General features: G+C 59.1%; 1 protein-coding gene across 1 annotated transcript in view; it reads right to left on the bottom strand.

Annotated features, from left to right (window-relative positions):
• Positions 1 to 964: 964 nt before the first annotated feature.
• Positions 965 to 16,249, bottom strand: part of LOC133343066 (F-BAR and double SH3 domains protein 2-like) — a 65,682-nt gene continuing 50,397 nt past the window's right edge. Inside the window, exons 14-20 of the mRNA XM_061552533.1 lie at positions 15,255 to 15,386; positions 12,255 to 12,338; positions 11,447 to 11,654; positions 8,692 to 8,966; positions 8,421 to 8,538; positions 5,180 to 5,259; positions 965 to 5,016 (exon numbers count right to left, since the gene is read on the bottom strand). Of these exons, the coding sequence (XP_061408517.1) occupies positions 4,939 to 5,016; positions 5,180 to 5,259; positions 8,421 to 8,538; positions 8,692 to 8,966; positions 11,447 to 11,654; positions 12,255 to 12,338; positions 15,255 to 15,386 (975 nt within the window). The 3' untranslated portion in view covers positions 965 to 4,938. The remainder of the gene's footprint in view (positions 5,017 to 5,179; positions 5,260 to 8,420; positions 8,539 to 8,691; positions 8,967 to 11,446; positions 11,655 to 12,254; positions 12,339 to 15,254; positions 15,387 to 16,249) is intronic.

The following is a 16,249-nucleotide window of genomic DNA, read 5'->3' as shown; positions in this document are numbered from 1 at the left end:
ACAGTTCACTTGGCTGCCAAAGGGAGTGATATTTTAAAATGTACACCAACTTTCTCCCGAAGGGGTTCTTACAAATGTGAATTTTGCAATAATCGATCAACAGTTTTGCTGTAATCGATGCTCCCACCGCTTGCCATGTCATCTCTCTTCATAAACGATTCAAATAATGACATCAGTCATCCATGTCAAAACAATCATCCAGGCCTTCACCCAGCAATGGATCGATCGCGGCTGACGATATTCGACGTGTACAGGAATTTTATTGAAATTGGCACAATTGTAACGGGTTTTCTTTATATCATCTTCAGCCATGGTCTATCCACCGCTGGGTGAAGGCCTCCCCAAGCCGTCGCCATCTCTCACAGTCTCGCAATGCAAGGGATCCATCAAGCACTCGCACGCGAGCTAATTTCATCGCTCCGTCTCATCGGTGGATCACCTCTCGGACGCGTTTCTCCCGCCACTTTGGCTGCCACTCTGTCGTCAGCCTCGACCATCAACCATCACCCATCCTCCCGGCTGGCAACGACGCGCCCTGGCCAAGCCCCGCTCACTCTTCGTGACAGTTTCAATGGCGTCATTAACCTGCTGCGTCCGTTCTCCGACCCGTGTTCCTCTTCCCCACCGGGGCTCTCATCAGCACGGAGCAGCCCTTCCGTCAACCCACCACTGCTGGATGAGGGCCGCCCCCTGCTGTGCCTGTCGCGAGGGCTCTTTGACCGAATTTCACCATGCTTCGGCGGTGTGGAACAGTGGAAGCGGGCAGCATGGGCCGCGGATTTGCTCATCTCTCGGATCACAAGCCTCAGCCAGTGGATGAAATTCCACGTTCCTATGACGAGTCTCTGACTATCACAACCACTGTTGACTTCCCCACGAGGTGCTAGTCATTTGCATCACCCTCGGAGGGATGATGGGCGGATTCCCCATGAACGCGATGCGAGTGGACGCGTGTTCGACGCTGCGAAGAGAAATGTACAATTTATTTGCCTTTTAGCGCAACAACCACAACCGTCACGGAGCTTATTGAATCAGAAATCGAAAGGACGGGACTCGAACCGTTACTCGTCCTCTTGGCTGCTGGGTCAGCTTCAAATTAACCACACCCCCCCACCACCATCACCCCACAGGAGCCAGGGAGGAGGATATGGAGCGCAGGAGCTGTGCGCGAGCACGTGTCACCAGCGGGCAGGGTTCCCGTATTGATAACGCTTCGGTGTCCTCTCTGCTTGAACCCGCGTGTTGTCTGGTATGATTGTCCGATGTTTCGGTCCACGGCGGTGGTAGTGGCAGCTTCTTCAGGAACCGGAGCGAAACGTCGGACACTGATGCCGAAGAACGCGCGAGTACAACACACAAACGCAGCCGGAGGGCTGCTGGACAGCACAAACACGGAAACGGCGATGAACGTTGACTGCATCGAAGGCCCAGTGGCAATGATCACACACTTTGGGCAGGTCACCACCACCACCACTCAACACCTTGGGCAGGTCACCACCACCACCACTCAACATTCGTTCATAACACCACGGCATTACAAGGAACAATATCTCTAACAGGCGACGTTTCAGTTTACGACCGTTTTTTATACAACTCCGGGTCACTGCACGAAACGTCACCTATGAGGATGTTTTCTTTAAAGGCCAAGCACAGCGTTGATGAGCGTGTCCATTGTTAACTTGCTGTGTGCACCACTGCCAAGACAGAAGCAGCAGCATCACCAAATGCTTTAACGCACGGATATACAAAGACCCCCCACCCCCATAGCCTTAACAGACTGTTGGGACAAGTGCTGTTAGCGAGCACCCATGATGGCCAGGGGGGTGGCCAGCACCACGTCCGGCCGCATTTGTCTCCCTGGTGCTGACGTTCACCTCACCAGAGTGAGTCTACCTAGAGAAGACCCAGGACCGGTTCAGATCATCGTCACCGATGTTGGCCACGAACGGGAATTGAACTCGGATCGCCGGGTTCGTAGCGCAGCACGCTAACCACTGCGCCGCCACTCTACACCAAGACACACCCAGACACACACACAGACCACACACACACACAGACACACACACAGACACACACACACATCTCGGGTCACTTGCACATCTTAAATTGTCGCTAGGTCGGGAATATTCCCCGCCCGGCACCCAATGAGTGCGGCTAGGAGACTTGCAGCGAAGGCTAAATAGTAGAATGCGAGCCGCCGTTTTGGAAGCGGTACGAGGCGGCATCGTGTGCTCGCGGCGCGTGTGAAACCAAGTCGCGGGTCGGGTTGGGTCCACGGGGTTACGGGGTCGTGGGTTCCCCCCCGCCCCCCACTTCTGCATCACGCAGTGCGGGGTGGACGGACACGCCGATTAACATCGATTAATATCGTCTACGGAGGGCACGATTCGCGCATCGAGTCGGCGGCAACAATCGATTCGCTTCAATCCACGTGGGCGTCTGTGAATCGAGTTCGTTACAACGGCAGCACAAGTGATGGCACATCGACGACGAGGTGCTGAATCGCAGGGGGTGGCCGAAGGAGGGCTGGGGAGGCACCAAACAGAAAGGCCTCATGGTACCGCGCTCACCACCGCGGCTTCCATCGTCATCGCGCCGCCATGGTCTCTCCACTGCTGGACAAAGGCCCCCCACGAGCCGTCGGCGTGCTCCGACTCGCCGTGCGATGCAATGATCCCCACCCGGCTCCGGCAACGCGAGCCGACCTCATCGCTCCGTCTCCACGGGAAGGGGGGGGGGCGTCTTCTTTTCACTGCCACACTCCAGTCGCACGCATTGACCGCTGGCCATCGTCCCACACAATTAACAATATAGACGGCAGCGAAACCGACGTTTCGGACGAGGACCCTTCTCTTCATGGCCCTGAAGAAGGAACATCGCCTACATCGTCTCACTGAAGATTCCCCAGGAATCTGTGGTGTGCCGGATGCTGGGAAATAGATTCAGGCTTGGCCGACCCCTTTCACCAAACTCGCACGGACCAGCGTGGTGAAGTATGGTAAAACAACCCCGATGATTGACCCGAACGGCGTGGGGAAGCCTCCATCCAGCAGTGGACTAACGCAAACTCGAACTCGTTGTGACTATTGTCCTATTGCCGTACTCCCCGGATTGCAAGACGCTCCAGCGAGGCGCATCCCGGACCTGTGCCGGTGTCAACAGTCACACAAATTTGGCCACGGACAAAGATTCCCCATATAATCTCTGTCAGGCTGTTGGGGCAAGTGCTGTTAGAGAGCTCCCTTGGAGAGCCTCCAGGGTGGGGGTGGCCAGCACCACACATGCCCGGCAGCCTTTGTCTTCCCAGTGCTGATGTTTTTTTTTTAAACACCGCTCCAGGTACACATCTTTTACACGGAGTCAACCTAGGGGAGTGCCCAGGACCCTTTCGAGATATTCGTCAAAATTAAACCGGTGGTGGCCGGGTTCGTAGGGCGAGTGTGCCAACCACTGTGCCACCGCTCCCCACACCCACACACAAAGACACATACTTAATAGACTCAATAGACTTTTGGAGTAAGTGCTGTAAGCGAGCACCGCCACACACACGCCCCACGCCCACCGGGTTACAAGAGGGACCCCCCCAACGTTTGCTTGAAAATCCAGAGACGATGGGGCGAGGTTGCGTCATACAATGCGGAGAACGCGGCACAAGGCATGGTGAGCGACGTGGTGGGTGTCGCCGCACCGTGCCTCCTCACCACTGTCAACACCCGCTGCGTTTGGCACAGCCATCTCGATGGTAGCGGTGGTGGTGGTTGAGGTTGTGGTTAGGATGGGGGAGCGAGCGGTGGGGCTGTCGTAGGTGCCATGCGCTACGAACTCGGCAAAACCCGAGTTTGATCCCATTCCTCACGGCCAACACCAGGGATGAATATCTAAACCGATGCAGGGCCTCCCCCAAGTCGACTCAGCCTTAAATGATTAGCTGGTGCGGTGTGTAAACATCGGCACTGGTGGACATAAAGGCAGCCGGGCGTGGTGCTGGCAACCTACCCCAAAACCTCTTCGTCCTTAAAAGGTGTTCGCCAACAGCACATGCCCAGCCAGTTTGTTAAAGCCTATATAGGGGATCTTTGTCTGTTCGTTTGGGGTTGGGGTTACCCATATCCCCCCCCCATCGTCCCAACTTCCTTCGGTTATGAATTGAGGTGGGAGGAAGAGGATGTGGAATTAGTAGGGGACAGAGGATGAAGAGGGAAGCGGGGGGCTTGCTTGGGTGGGGGGGGGGGGGGCTTGCTTGGGCGGGGGGGGGGGGCTGCTCACTGGCGAGTGGCCAAGGCAGCGAGAGCCGAGTTCGAGCCACCACTCAGATCTGCCGTGCCACCTGCTCGCTCTAAATGCCACTTCCCACCGGCCTCAAATGCCACGGTATATTTTTTACGGTGACAGAGGCTGGCTGAGGAACCGAGGGTCGGGGGGAGGTGGAGGGCGAGATGGGGGAAGCACAGCTTGGCTTGTGGCGGGGGGGGGGGGCTACCCCTGGGTGCCCCCCTCCCCCCCCCCCTTTGGCAGTTGGCAGAATTTTGCGGGTGGAGGGGGGGGCTAGGTATGAGCCACCGACGCGCCGATAACAGTAATCATATAACAATAATTATTATAATAACAATATATTACACTTGCTATGAGAGCACAGACAACAAAGCCTCAGCGAGAGGGCACGCAGAGGGGCGGACAGCGACTCCGGGCCTCGCGGGCGGCTCAGGCGTGCGACCGGTGGGGAGTTCATCCACACGGCTCTGGGTGTGGGGGCAACCCCCTCCCCGACCCCCCCGCACCCCACCGACCCGGGCAACCACAGGAAGATTGGGGGGCGGGGCAGGGGGGCTCTGGGGCCCCCCCAGCGAGACCACTGCGTGGGACACTTCTCCCGGCCAGCGGGCGAGGGGGGAGAGCAGGGACGATTGACACTTTGACCCCGAAATGGGGTCGGCGAGGTCACACCAGCGTGACCTCTAAGCCTTCGTCCTGCAGGGCGGCGGCCTTCTTTGTTGGGGGCGGGGGAGCTGCCCTCACCTGCGGAACAAAATATGGTCATCAAGGTCACCATGGTCTCCATGGTCATCATCATTGTGGTCAACACCATGTGTGCATCCGCGCATGCATACGTGCGTGTGTGTACGTCTTTGTACGTGCGTGCGTGCGTGCAGGTTCACGCGGAGCGGCAGGTGCGTCGTACCGGCCGCAGCGAGGGTCTCTGTACGGGCGGGAGCCGGAACGCGCCTCCTATGTCTCCGTTGGCGCATCCGCTAGATCCAGCTGAGATTCACACAACAAAGACAAAGATCCCCCGCGTAGCTTCAACACCTGCTCACATTTCACATCACCGTTACACAGTGGCAATGTGCACACTGCAACAATGGGTACACATTTAAGACTGCGTCGACTTAGGGCAGGGCCCAGGACCGGTTCAGATATTCCTCACTGATATTGGTCCCGAGCGGGAATTGAACCCAGATGTCCGAGTTCATAGCGAGGTTAGATTTGGGGAAACTTCCTCGGAGTGGGGGGGGGGGCGCCCCCTATATGGATAACAACTGAAATGTGTTTCTCCGGTCAATATCCAGAAAATAGCAATTTGCGTGGTCATACAACGCGGAGAACGCGGCACAAGGCACGGTGAGCGACGTGGTGAGTGTCATCGCACTCCACTATCAACACTCGCTGCGTTTGGCGCAGCCATCTCGATGGTAGCGGTGGTGGTGGTTGAGGTTGTGGTTAGGGTGGGGGAGCGAGCGGTGGGGCTGTCGTAGGTGCCATGCGCTACGAACTCGGACAAACCCGAGTTCGATCCCATTCCTCACGGCCAACACCAGGGATGAATATCTAAACCGGTGCAGGGCCTTCCCATGATCATCTCCACGTGGGAGGGGGGGGGCGTGGAGGTTATCACCACCGAGTTTTTGATATTTCTTCGAAACTTGAACACGAACGCCTCTGCTCGGCTAACCCGAGTAGCTGGGGGGGATGGCGGAGGAGAGAAGCCGTGGACTGTAGGGGGGCCGCTCCATGGAGGGGTGTGGGGATGCGGGCGCGGATTCCTTGAGCCTGCTCCCGGCACGGCAGGCATGGAGGTGTTGCGTGCGGAGGGGACTCGCGCTCGGAGCACGCAACGTCGGTCGCGTCTTAGACCATCCGAGGAGGGGGCGGTGGATTGTGGGTGGGGGGTTGCCCAGGGGACGTGATTAATCAGCAGGCAGCATCTCGTTAATGATCTTCCAATAGCGCCGGCCTGGCTCCAGCCCCGGCGAGATCTCATTAGAGTTGCACTCAATGACGAAGGCACCAAATAGCAATAACAACAACAACAAACAACAAGAGGGGGGAGGAGGAAGGGGAGGGGGGGAACTGGAATCGATAATAAGTTTGAGTCAATTAAAAAATCTTGCGAAGCTGTGGGTGGCGAGGCAACTGCACGATGGGGCGTGTGGACATGGAGAGCCGCCCACACACACGGACGAGATGCACGCCGGAGTCTGCCGAGTCTGCCCATCTCACGGAATATTGCGCCAGATCCTCCAAGAGTCGGCGTTCGAGCCCCGGGTCACGCCCCTGCATGTACGGCTCTGTAGTTTATCCACTGCTGGATGAAGGGCTCCCCATGCTGTGTCGCTCGTGGGGGTTGTTTGACTCTACTTCGTCATGCTGGTCGGTGCGGGTGGGGGGGTTGGTGAAGCACGTTGTGGACATCACTTGCCACTGATGTTAGCCGTGGCCCGGAATCGAACTGGGGTTCAATGGGGCAAGGGTCGAGTCACAGTCTCCGTTGTTCTCATGAGCAGAGGGAGCGAATCACCTCCAGTCGTGGCTCAGAGCCAGTGGAGAGAAATTCCACATCTCTGTGGCAGACGTGAGGACAGGATGCTACCAGGGCCGTTTGTCTCCGCGAGGCCGTCACCCGAACTGGATTGTAAGAGCGTAAGGCGAACGGAGCAGAGGCGCCCAGTAATCGTTGAACTTCAGCCAACGGTTCCCACCACATGGACGCTAAGTACGATGTGCAGCAACGTCGGTGGTATAGTGGGTGGGCGCGTTTACCGGGCATCGTCTACCCTGGAGTGACCGTGACATCGACAATCGCCCGACGGTTGTCGCAGGCAGCACGCCGGCAACTTTACGAAACCAATCGCATCGCCAAACAATAAATATATTTAAGTAAAAAAACGCGTTCGGTTTCATGTTAAATTTAATCCAAGCGGAAAACTCGCGTCTGAGCGAGCGCGTAATCACCGTCTCGTGCTTGGTTCACATTATTCAGCAACGAGCGAAGGTGTATTTTTATATTTGCTCCGGGACGAGTCGTGGCGATCGTGACGAAGAACGCCGCTGAAACAAATCTGAGCCGGGCGGCGCGCGACTCTCCTCCAGCGCAAGCGCGGGGGGAGAGCCGCCTGCTCGTACCGTCTCTCGTGCCAGGCGCGGCGCTCATCGCCACGGCGAGCAACGGGAAATGAAATCCTGACAAATGTCACCGCCTCCGCCCTCTCCCAAGCGACGCTCGCCTCGTGGGCCCCCACAACCCCCCCCCCTCCTTACCCCTCCCACCCTTCCCCTCCTCCCCCCTTCCCGCCTCTCTCCCTTTCTCCATTCAACTCCTTGCCTCTCCTCCATCCGAGCCAGCTCTGTAATATCCGCTTCCGTGGGCCGTTGCGCTGCTCTGTGAGAGTTGCGCGAGGGGTCTCACGACGAGCCGCCGATAGCGACGTCGGGGAAACGACAAAACGACGTTGCGGGTGACCCCCGCCCCCCCCCCCCTGCAGGGCCACCGAGAAGTCTTCGTTTTCATCCCTGCCAACCCATCGCCATCACTCCCCTCATCTCCCTCCAAGCTCCTTGGAGGGAGATGAGCCCCATCTCTGTATCCCCATCTCCCTCTCTCCCTCCCCCATCTCCCTCCCCCATCTCTCTCTCTCCCCCAGTACCCTGTCCTCTCTACACATCTCAGAGGCTGGCACGGGGTGGGGTGGGGGTGGCGGTTCATGAGGAGCGGGGGGGGGCTCCGCGGAGGCAATGAAAGCGACGATGAGGTGCTCAGAGCGAGTGAGCCTCAAGCCCCACGCACTCAGAGCTGTCGGGGCGGGGTTCGCTAACAACAGCCATCGTCGTCGTCATCGTCGTCGTCAGCTCTGCCTTCGTCACGAACAAACCCACCACCACCATCATCATCACTGTGTTCTTCAAACGTCCGGTCAAAGTCATAGCGTCTCAGTCCACAAAGATGCATTATGACTCGGAGCCAGATTTGCAAACTCGACATTCATATGACAGAGACCAGTACATCCAGGGAATAAAATGTTTGGATCCGTGGAGACCCCAGATGGCGCATACGGTGTGCGATTGGCCTGCTGCAAGATCAGCGTGTTGGGTGCACCGCACGATTCATGCGCTGCTGCTGCTGCTGCAGCGGCAGGGGCACTCACCGATGATGGCGGAGGCTGGCCGCGGGGGCCGGGCCGGCCGGGGCACCTCGGGGCTCGGGGGGCCGCTGTGCGCCAGTGAAACCGGCCTCAACAAGCGGGACAGGCCGGCGGCGGGCGACTATGGGACACGCGCACACACACACACAGTGGTCGTCATTGGCAGTTCAACAATTCCCCACTGGTACCCGACCGGTACCCGACCAGTACGACGGCGCTAGTCCCGCAGTCACAGTAAGGGGGTGGGGCGGGGGGGGGGGGGGGCAGCACGCACCAGCGGGGACGGCCGGCGCTCCTCGTCGGGGCTCCTGCTGCCCCCGCTGCTGCCCTCGGCGCCGGCGCCGGAGCTCATCTCCTCGACGACGAGCGAGGGGAAGAGGCCGACACGGCCGTTGAGCTCGCCCTTCCAGAAGCCGTCGTCCACGTCGCCCTCCTCCACCTCTTCGTCGGCTCCGCCGCGGTGCAGGATGCGGATGATGGCGCCCTCGGGGAAAGAGAGCTCGTCCTCCGTCTGCGCCTCGTAGTCGTACAGCGCCCGTGCCAGCCACACTGCGGGAAGGGGGATCGCGCGCAGACGGACGGGGGTCACGGCCCGGCGCTCGGGGGTTCGGCCGACGGGGCTGCGGCGGGAAGGGGAGGGGCAGGCACGTGGGAGGGGGAGCGGTGGCGCCGCCGTTGCGCTTGCGCCCGCGAGTTTAGACCGCGTTGACGCGGCAGCTGTGTTCGTCCGTCCGTGCGTAACGTGGGGGTCACGATAACCCGATACGAATTAAACTGTGCCCATGATGACAGGGTCAAAGGGCAGCCGCCCTTTGATGGCGTCACTACACACGACGTATTCGACTCGGGGAAAAGATACCGAAGTGTGAAGAAGCACACGAACAACGACCGTGGCAGTAACTGTCAGAGAGCTACGAGGAGGTGGCTGAACGGCGACGGCGAGAGAGCGACTGGCGTCGAATCGCGGGATCGTCCGTCAGCGCAACAGCTCTGCGTGGAGCAGCGGTGCGGTTAGCACCGTGCCCGGCTAGCTGAGAATAGAAAATAGGCGGCGCGACGGCGGGCTCCACGCGGTGGCATCCACCGGAGCCCGGCGACGGCGTTTTCAGTTTTGACCGAAATTCAAACTCCCAATGCGGTGGGGGGCGGGGGGGACAGGCAAGGAGACCTCTTCTGTTTCCCCCCAGCCCCCACTCCTCCACTCTGCTCTGCACGGCCCCCACCCTCCACCCCTCCATTACCCCCGCACCGGCCCTCCCCCCCCGCCGCGTCTCTCTGCGTCCGTAAGACTCGGAAAGTCCTCGCAACAAAGCGACGTCGTAAATATTTAAAGAGCGCTAAATACTTCATTGGGTGCAAATCCCCACGCCGCCCAGCACAATGCACGCGGCTCAGCCCGGCGGCGGATTAAACAGCGAGTCGGCAATACACGGAGAGCGCAGCCCCCCACCCCCCAAACCGCCGAGCGGAAGGGAAGGCGACGAGTGGAGCAGCGCCAAGCGATCGCAGCCGAGGGGCTGTACGCGCACGTGACAATAACAAAGGTCCCCCGTGTAGCCTCGAACAGGCTGTTGGGCCAAGTGCTGCTAGCGAGCGGCTATGACGGCCGGCACGGCACTCCAGGGGGGGAAGTGTGGCCAGCACCACGCCCGGCTGTTTTTGTCTCCCGAGTAGCGATGATTACGTATTGCTCCAGATACTGATTTGAAGCTGCGTCGGGTAAGCCCAGGACTGGTTCAAATAATTGTCACCGGTGTTGGCCGTGAGCGGGAATTGAACTCGCTGGGTTTGTAGCGCAGCGCGCTGTCCACGACACTACTGTTCCCCACACACACTCATACTCCACACACACACACACCCTCCACACACACTCACTCTCCACACTCCTACACGTACACGCTCGTACGCACGCGCTCGCACGCACTCTCACACACGCATCAGTGCGCACCACTGTGGAGGGAGTAAGGGCGGGGTGGCGCGGGGGAAGCGGAGAAGCGGAGAAGCGTGGTTCTCTGCGGGGAATGTGCCTCGGCGCTCGGGAGCTGCATTAGCGCAGCGACATCACGCGTCGCCACGTACACGCGCACGCATGCGCACGTACGTACACGCGCCCCACTTAGTGCGTCAATGCCGTCTCTGGCCGTGGCTGCGATCTCCGCCACGGCTGCCCACAGATCAATAGCCGCCACTGCAGCAGCAGCAGCAGCAGCAGCAGGGCCTGGGCGCTCTCCGTGGTGCTGAGCACAGCCAACTGCTCGCTCCTGCAGTCCCTCTGTATGTATGTCTGTAGAACTTCTCTCCCACAGGACGTAGCCAATCTGTCCCCTCGCCGTCCAGAAATTCCTCCCTCCCCTTGGCTCCCTCTGCCAGCTACCCCTACATCTCCGTGCTCCGGCAATTCTCCCAAGTCCAGGAGTGTCCACCCTCCCGCTCCAGCCAATGTCTTGCGTGTGCGCATGTCTGCGCGTGTGCGCATGTCTGTGCGTGTGTTGTACGCACAGGGAAGCGGCAGGGTCGCGCTCGGTGAGCTGCGCTACCAACCCCGGCGAGCCGAGTTCGATTCCCGCTCACGGCCGACATCGGTGACGAATATCTCCGAACCTGGTCCCCGGCTTCACGCCTGACGTCCACTTAGCCTTGAAATTAGTACCTGATGCAGTGCGTAGGAGGCATCAGCACTGGGGAGACAAAGGCGGCCGGGCGTGGTGCTGACCACACCACGCTACCAGTGTGCCGTGTTGGCCTGGACAGGTGCTCGCAAACAGCACCTGCGTTGTGTTCAGGCTATCGGGGGTGGATCGCCGTCTTTCGTCTCGTCGACCTTCAGGAAAGAGTGAAGCTTCATATTTGGCAAGTTCATTTGGTTGAAGCCCGGCGACAAGTCGACGGGTTGGACGGTGAAGAGGGTCCCAGGACGAGCGCAAGCGATCGACCTGGCTCTCTACAACGCTCAGGCTATCGAGGGGCGGGGGGGCAGTCGGGGTGGAGGGGGTGGGGGGGGGGACCGGCGTCTCCGTACGGTCGCTCACCCCCGAGCGAGGCTTCGGTGGGCAGCTCGGGCTCGATGGAGTTGCCCGACGTGTAGGAGATGACGTCCGCCGACGTGCTGCCACGCAGACCGCCGGCCCCGCCGCCACCCCCGAACCCCCCCCCGGGCCCCCCGCCCCCCCCGCCGGGCTCCAGCGGCTGGAGGTATTTCTCCGGCACGTAGCCAACTTTGCCTGCCGCGTTCCGGCCCTGCGCTCACACAGACACCACGCACCCCATATAGAGCACACATAGCATACATAGCACACCATGCGCACCACACACACACCGCACATAACATCCACACACACAACACACATAGCACACCATACACACCACACACACACCACACATAGAACTCCACACACACAACACACACACCGCACATAGAACTCCACATAAACACCGCACGTAACATTCACACACCACACACGCATGGACACAGAACAAATGGCAATGAGCTCAAGTGTGGTGGTGGTGGTGGTGGTGGCACCTGTGATGATGTGATGTGGGATGGTGTGATGTAAGGATGGGTGCTCATGAGACTTGTAGATCGTGTGACATGTTCAGAAAGTCTCGGTGAACCTCAAGCCTCTTTTTCAGGAGGGTCCTGTCAAGCTTTTGGCAGTCGGGGCGGTGGTGGGGGGTGACGCTGCTGCTGCTGCTGTGTGAAATCCTAGTGGAGTGATTTGTAGGTTATTTGTCAGTTTGGCCAATGCCAGCTACAATGTGTGGAGGATTTGATATTCAGCTCGCACGGATGGCAGAACGTCCGGGCCATGGGACACGTGAATCGTGGGACGTCCTCACCTTGACCCAGTCCTCCATGTCCCCGTCCTCGATGATCTCCAGCATCTCATCCTTGTCAATCGTCAACTCATCCGGCATGTTCGCCTGCACAGACAAAGACAAAAGCACCCCGTGTTGCCTACCTACACGGACGCACACGTACGCAATCGCTACGCACGAAGACAGTCGCCCTGCAACAACAACGGAGGGCAGGGGAGCGACGCTCACAACAACGAGCGGAGCGCCGGGCGGCTAAAACGCAGCGAGGCGGCACAGTTAGTAGCACAGCCGCTCGTGCATCTGCCGGTCATCGCGGCACCCCGGGTCCGTTCCGTGATCTCCTGTCAGCAAGCTTTCGACACTTCAAGTGACCTCAGGGTGCACCTACCCTGGCACTCGCGCCGTGGTGAAATCACGGCTACTAAGTGGCGAACGCCCGACGTTACTGCTGCGTGCGTGTGAGCGTGTACGCGTGCGGGGGCTTCTGTTCTTCATCACCGTGGGCTGCGCGCGTGCCACGATGCACGGGGATGCGCATCCCTGTTGCTCATCCCTTCTGACAACCGCCAGCTAATGAGCGACTGGCACACTCCCGCCCAGACACACTCCCGCCCAGACACACTCCAGCCCTGACACACTCCTAACTCTGACACACTCCTAACCCTGACACACTCTTAACCCTGATACCTTCCTAACCCTGACAGCCTCCCACCTCGACAAACAACACACTCATCCACAACGTACGCTCACCATACCCACTCTATGGCCCAACAAACACTGCCAGGCACATACCACCCACAACACCCTCACCCTCACCCTACACCCACACCACACACACCCCACATACTACACCTGCGCCGTGTATCCTCTCTACCCCCATGCACACCGCACCCATCGTACACCCATCACAAACAACACAGACTGCAACACACGCTGGCACCCACCACACACCACGCACACACACACCACACACACCACACACACACACACCACACACACCACACACACACACACCACACACACGCCGCACACACCAAACCACACACCACACACACACCACACACACACGCCACAGACACACACACCACACACATGCCGCACACGCCGCACACACACACACCACACACCAAACCACACACACAACACACACCACACGCACCACACAGACACGCACCGCACACACGCCGCACATAACCCCACCATGTGGCATAAATAACGAGGAGCGGGGCGGCACGGCACGGCTGCCGCTGGCGCCAGCTCCGGCCTGGCAGTGCAGCTCGCGCTGCCAGACGCCCGGGCCCGTCGGGCGCAGGCCCAGGATTTATTACCCCACGCAGACAGCGCCCTGCCGGGACCCGGGCTTCGCTCTCTCTCCCTGCTTCTCTCACTCTCTCTCCCTGCTTCTCTCTCCCTGCTTCTCTCGCTCCCTCTCCCGGCTTCTCTCGCTCTCTCTCCCTGCTTCTCTCTCCCTGCTTCTCTCGCTCTATCTCCCTGCTTCTCTCGCTCTCTCTCCCTGCTTCTCTCGCTCTCTCTCCCTGCTTCTCTTGCTTCTCTTCCTGCTTCTCTTGCTTCTCTTCCTCTCTCTGGCTCTCTGGCTCCTTCAATCTTTCCCTCTCTGGTTTTCTCTCCCTCTTGCACCCTAATTCTCTAACTCCCATTCTCTCCCTCCCACTCTCGTTTTCTCCTCTTTCTCTCTCTCGCCCTGTGCCCTGTCGTGCTCTCTGGCTCTCCTTGTCTCTCCCTCGCCCCGTCTTGGTACATCTGCAGCTTACTTCACACCTGATGTTTCAATCGGGTTGATACAGAGAGGTTAAATATGGCAGCACCACTGCTCCTCCACTGTCAACTATCAGAGCTTGCCTTTAACTCTTCCTCCCTCTCCCCGTATTCCTCTCTCTTATTGTTCTTGCCTCTCTATTTCTCATTGCCACTCCCATTTCTTTCATTCCAGTATATGCTCCTCCAGTCGCACGCACGCACTTACGCACGCACGTCCTGCACACACAAATGCACACGTACGCAAACACATGTGTACACACGAGGACAAATAAACACACGAACACATACAACTCCGCAAATACACACAAAGACAAAGATGCACAGTATAACCTTTAACAGACTGTTGGGCAAGTGCTGTTAGCGAGCGCCTACGAAGGCCGGCACAGCACACACCTTTGTCTCCCCGGTGCTGATGTTTACACACCGCACCAGTTACTCATGAGGACGAGTCGACCTAGGGGAGGCCCCCCTAGGTCGAATCGAACTCGGGTCTCGGCGTCCGTCGCGCAGCGTGCCAGCGCCGCCGTGCCAGCGCCACCGTGCTAGCGCCACCGTGCTAGCGCCGCCGTGCCAGCACCGCCGTGCCAGCGCCACCGTGCTAGCGCCGCCGTGCTAGCGCCGCCGTGCTAGCGCCGCCGTGTTAGCGCCGCCGTGCCAGCGCTCCGTAGCTCGCCAGGCCGAGTGCGGCCACTCGAGCGATGTGCGCCCAGCGGCTGTGGCACCCGGATTTACGACTCGGCGCTGCCCGAGCAAGCAGAGGGTCGGCACAGAAATAAATAACACGCGCGCACACACGCGGACACACACGCGCATACACGCGGACACACACTCGCATACACGCGCGCACACACACACGCGACGGTGGCTACGCTGCTGCACGTGGCTGCCTGTAATCGTCCATCGCTGTGGACGAAGCAGCGAGGGTTGGTGGATCACCGCACAGATGTTGCGAATCTCCCTTGCTGCTGTGGGCGTTGAGGAAGTGCCATACCCTGGGTTGCCAGGAGAAAGCGGTACAACAGAGCGTGGACTCCTCCTGTTCCATCTGCACGTGCGTGTGTGCCCGAGTGCGCGTATGTGTGTGCATGTGTAAGTGCATGCTCGTGTATGTGTGTGTGCGCTTGAGTATGTGTGTGTGCACACGTGTGCGTGCTTGTGTATATGTTCATGTGTGTATGTGCATAAGTGTGCGTGTCTATGCGTGTGCGTGTCTATGTGTGTGTGCGTAGATGTTTGACGCACCTGATAGGAGTAGAGGACGCGGCACGTCTGTGGGTACTGCCGCCAGGTCCCCGAGGGCGAGGAGCCACTCTCATCCAGAGTGTCCGACTCAAACTCCTCGCCGTCGTAGTATCCTCCCAGCGACAGCTCCTCCTGGTGGGGGAGGGGCAGGGAGCCAGGGGGTATCAGTACATGGGCACGGTGAAGTATGGACGTTTCATATCGGTGGAAACCGCGGTCTTGAGACGCTGCAGACGGGGAGAGAGGCAGGGGAGACATTCGGGATTTGGAATTCCCTCCCAATGTCGCTTTTCCCAAGCTCTTGCCCGATTCACGTAATGCGTTACACTCGAATCCATTACAACTGTGACGAGTGCTGCTTGTTGCTAACCGTTTGTGATTTTGGTCCTTTGGGTCCTTGTGTTTAGCACCTGTGTTAAAAAAATTGCACATTTACAGACTCAAGAGATGGACACAAGACAAAGATCCCCCCGTATATCCATTAACAGACTGATGGGGCAAGTGCTGTTAGTAAGCAGGACCTATGAAGACTGGCACCACGCTCGGCCACCTTTGTCTCCCGAGTGGCGATGTTTACACAGCACACCGGGTACTGAATTTGAGGCCGAGTCGACCTAGGAGAGGCCCAGGACCGGTTCAGATAATCGTCACTGGTGTTGGTGGCCGTTAGCGGGAATCAAACTTGGGTCGCCGGGTTCGTAGCGCAGCGTAATAACCGCTACGCCACCGCTCCCAACACACACAGACGCACACAGACACACGCAGACGCACACAGACACTCCCAGACACACCCAGACGCACACAGACACATAAATGCGCACGCACACCCTTATGCACGCATCACTGCAGGAAGCGGGATTATATTCAGGTCAGCGCACAAACTGCCCGTGCCGAGGGAGTGCGGGAGGGAGGGGAGGAAGGTGGGGGGTGGAGGGGAGGGAGGAGAGGGAGGGAGGGGAGGGAGGGGAGGATCTCCTCGGGGCTGAGCCACCTCG

Source organism: Lethenteron reissneri, chromosome 16 (genome assembly GCF_015708825.2).
Source record: "Lethenteron reissneri isolate LAM-NWPU_2019-01 chromosome 16, ASM1570882v1, whole genome shotgun sequence".
NCBI classification, from domain to species: domain Eukaryota; kingdom Metazoa; phylum Chordata; class Hyperoartia; order Petromyzontiformes; family Petromyzontidae; genus Lethenteron; species Lethenteron reissneri.
This window is presented reverse-complemented; position numbering and strand designations above follow the sequence as displayed.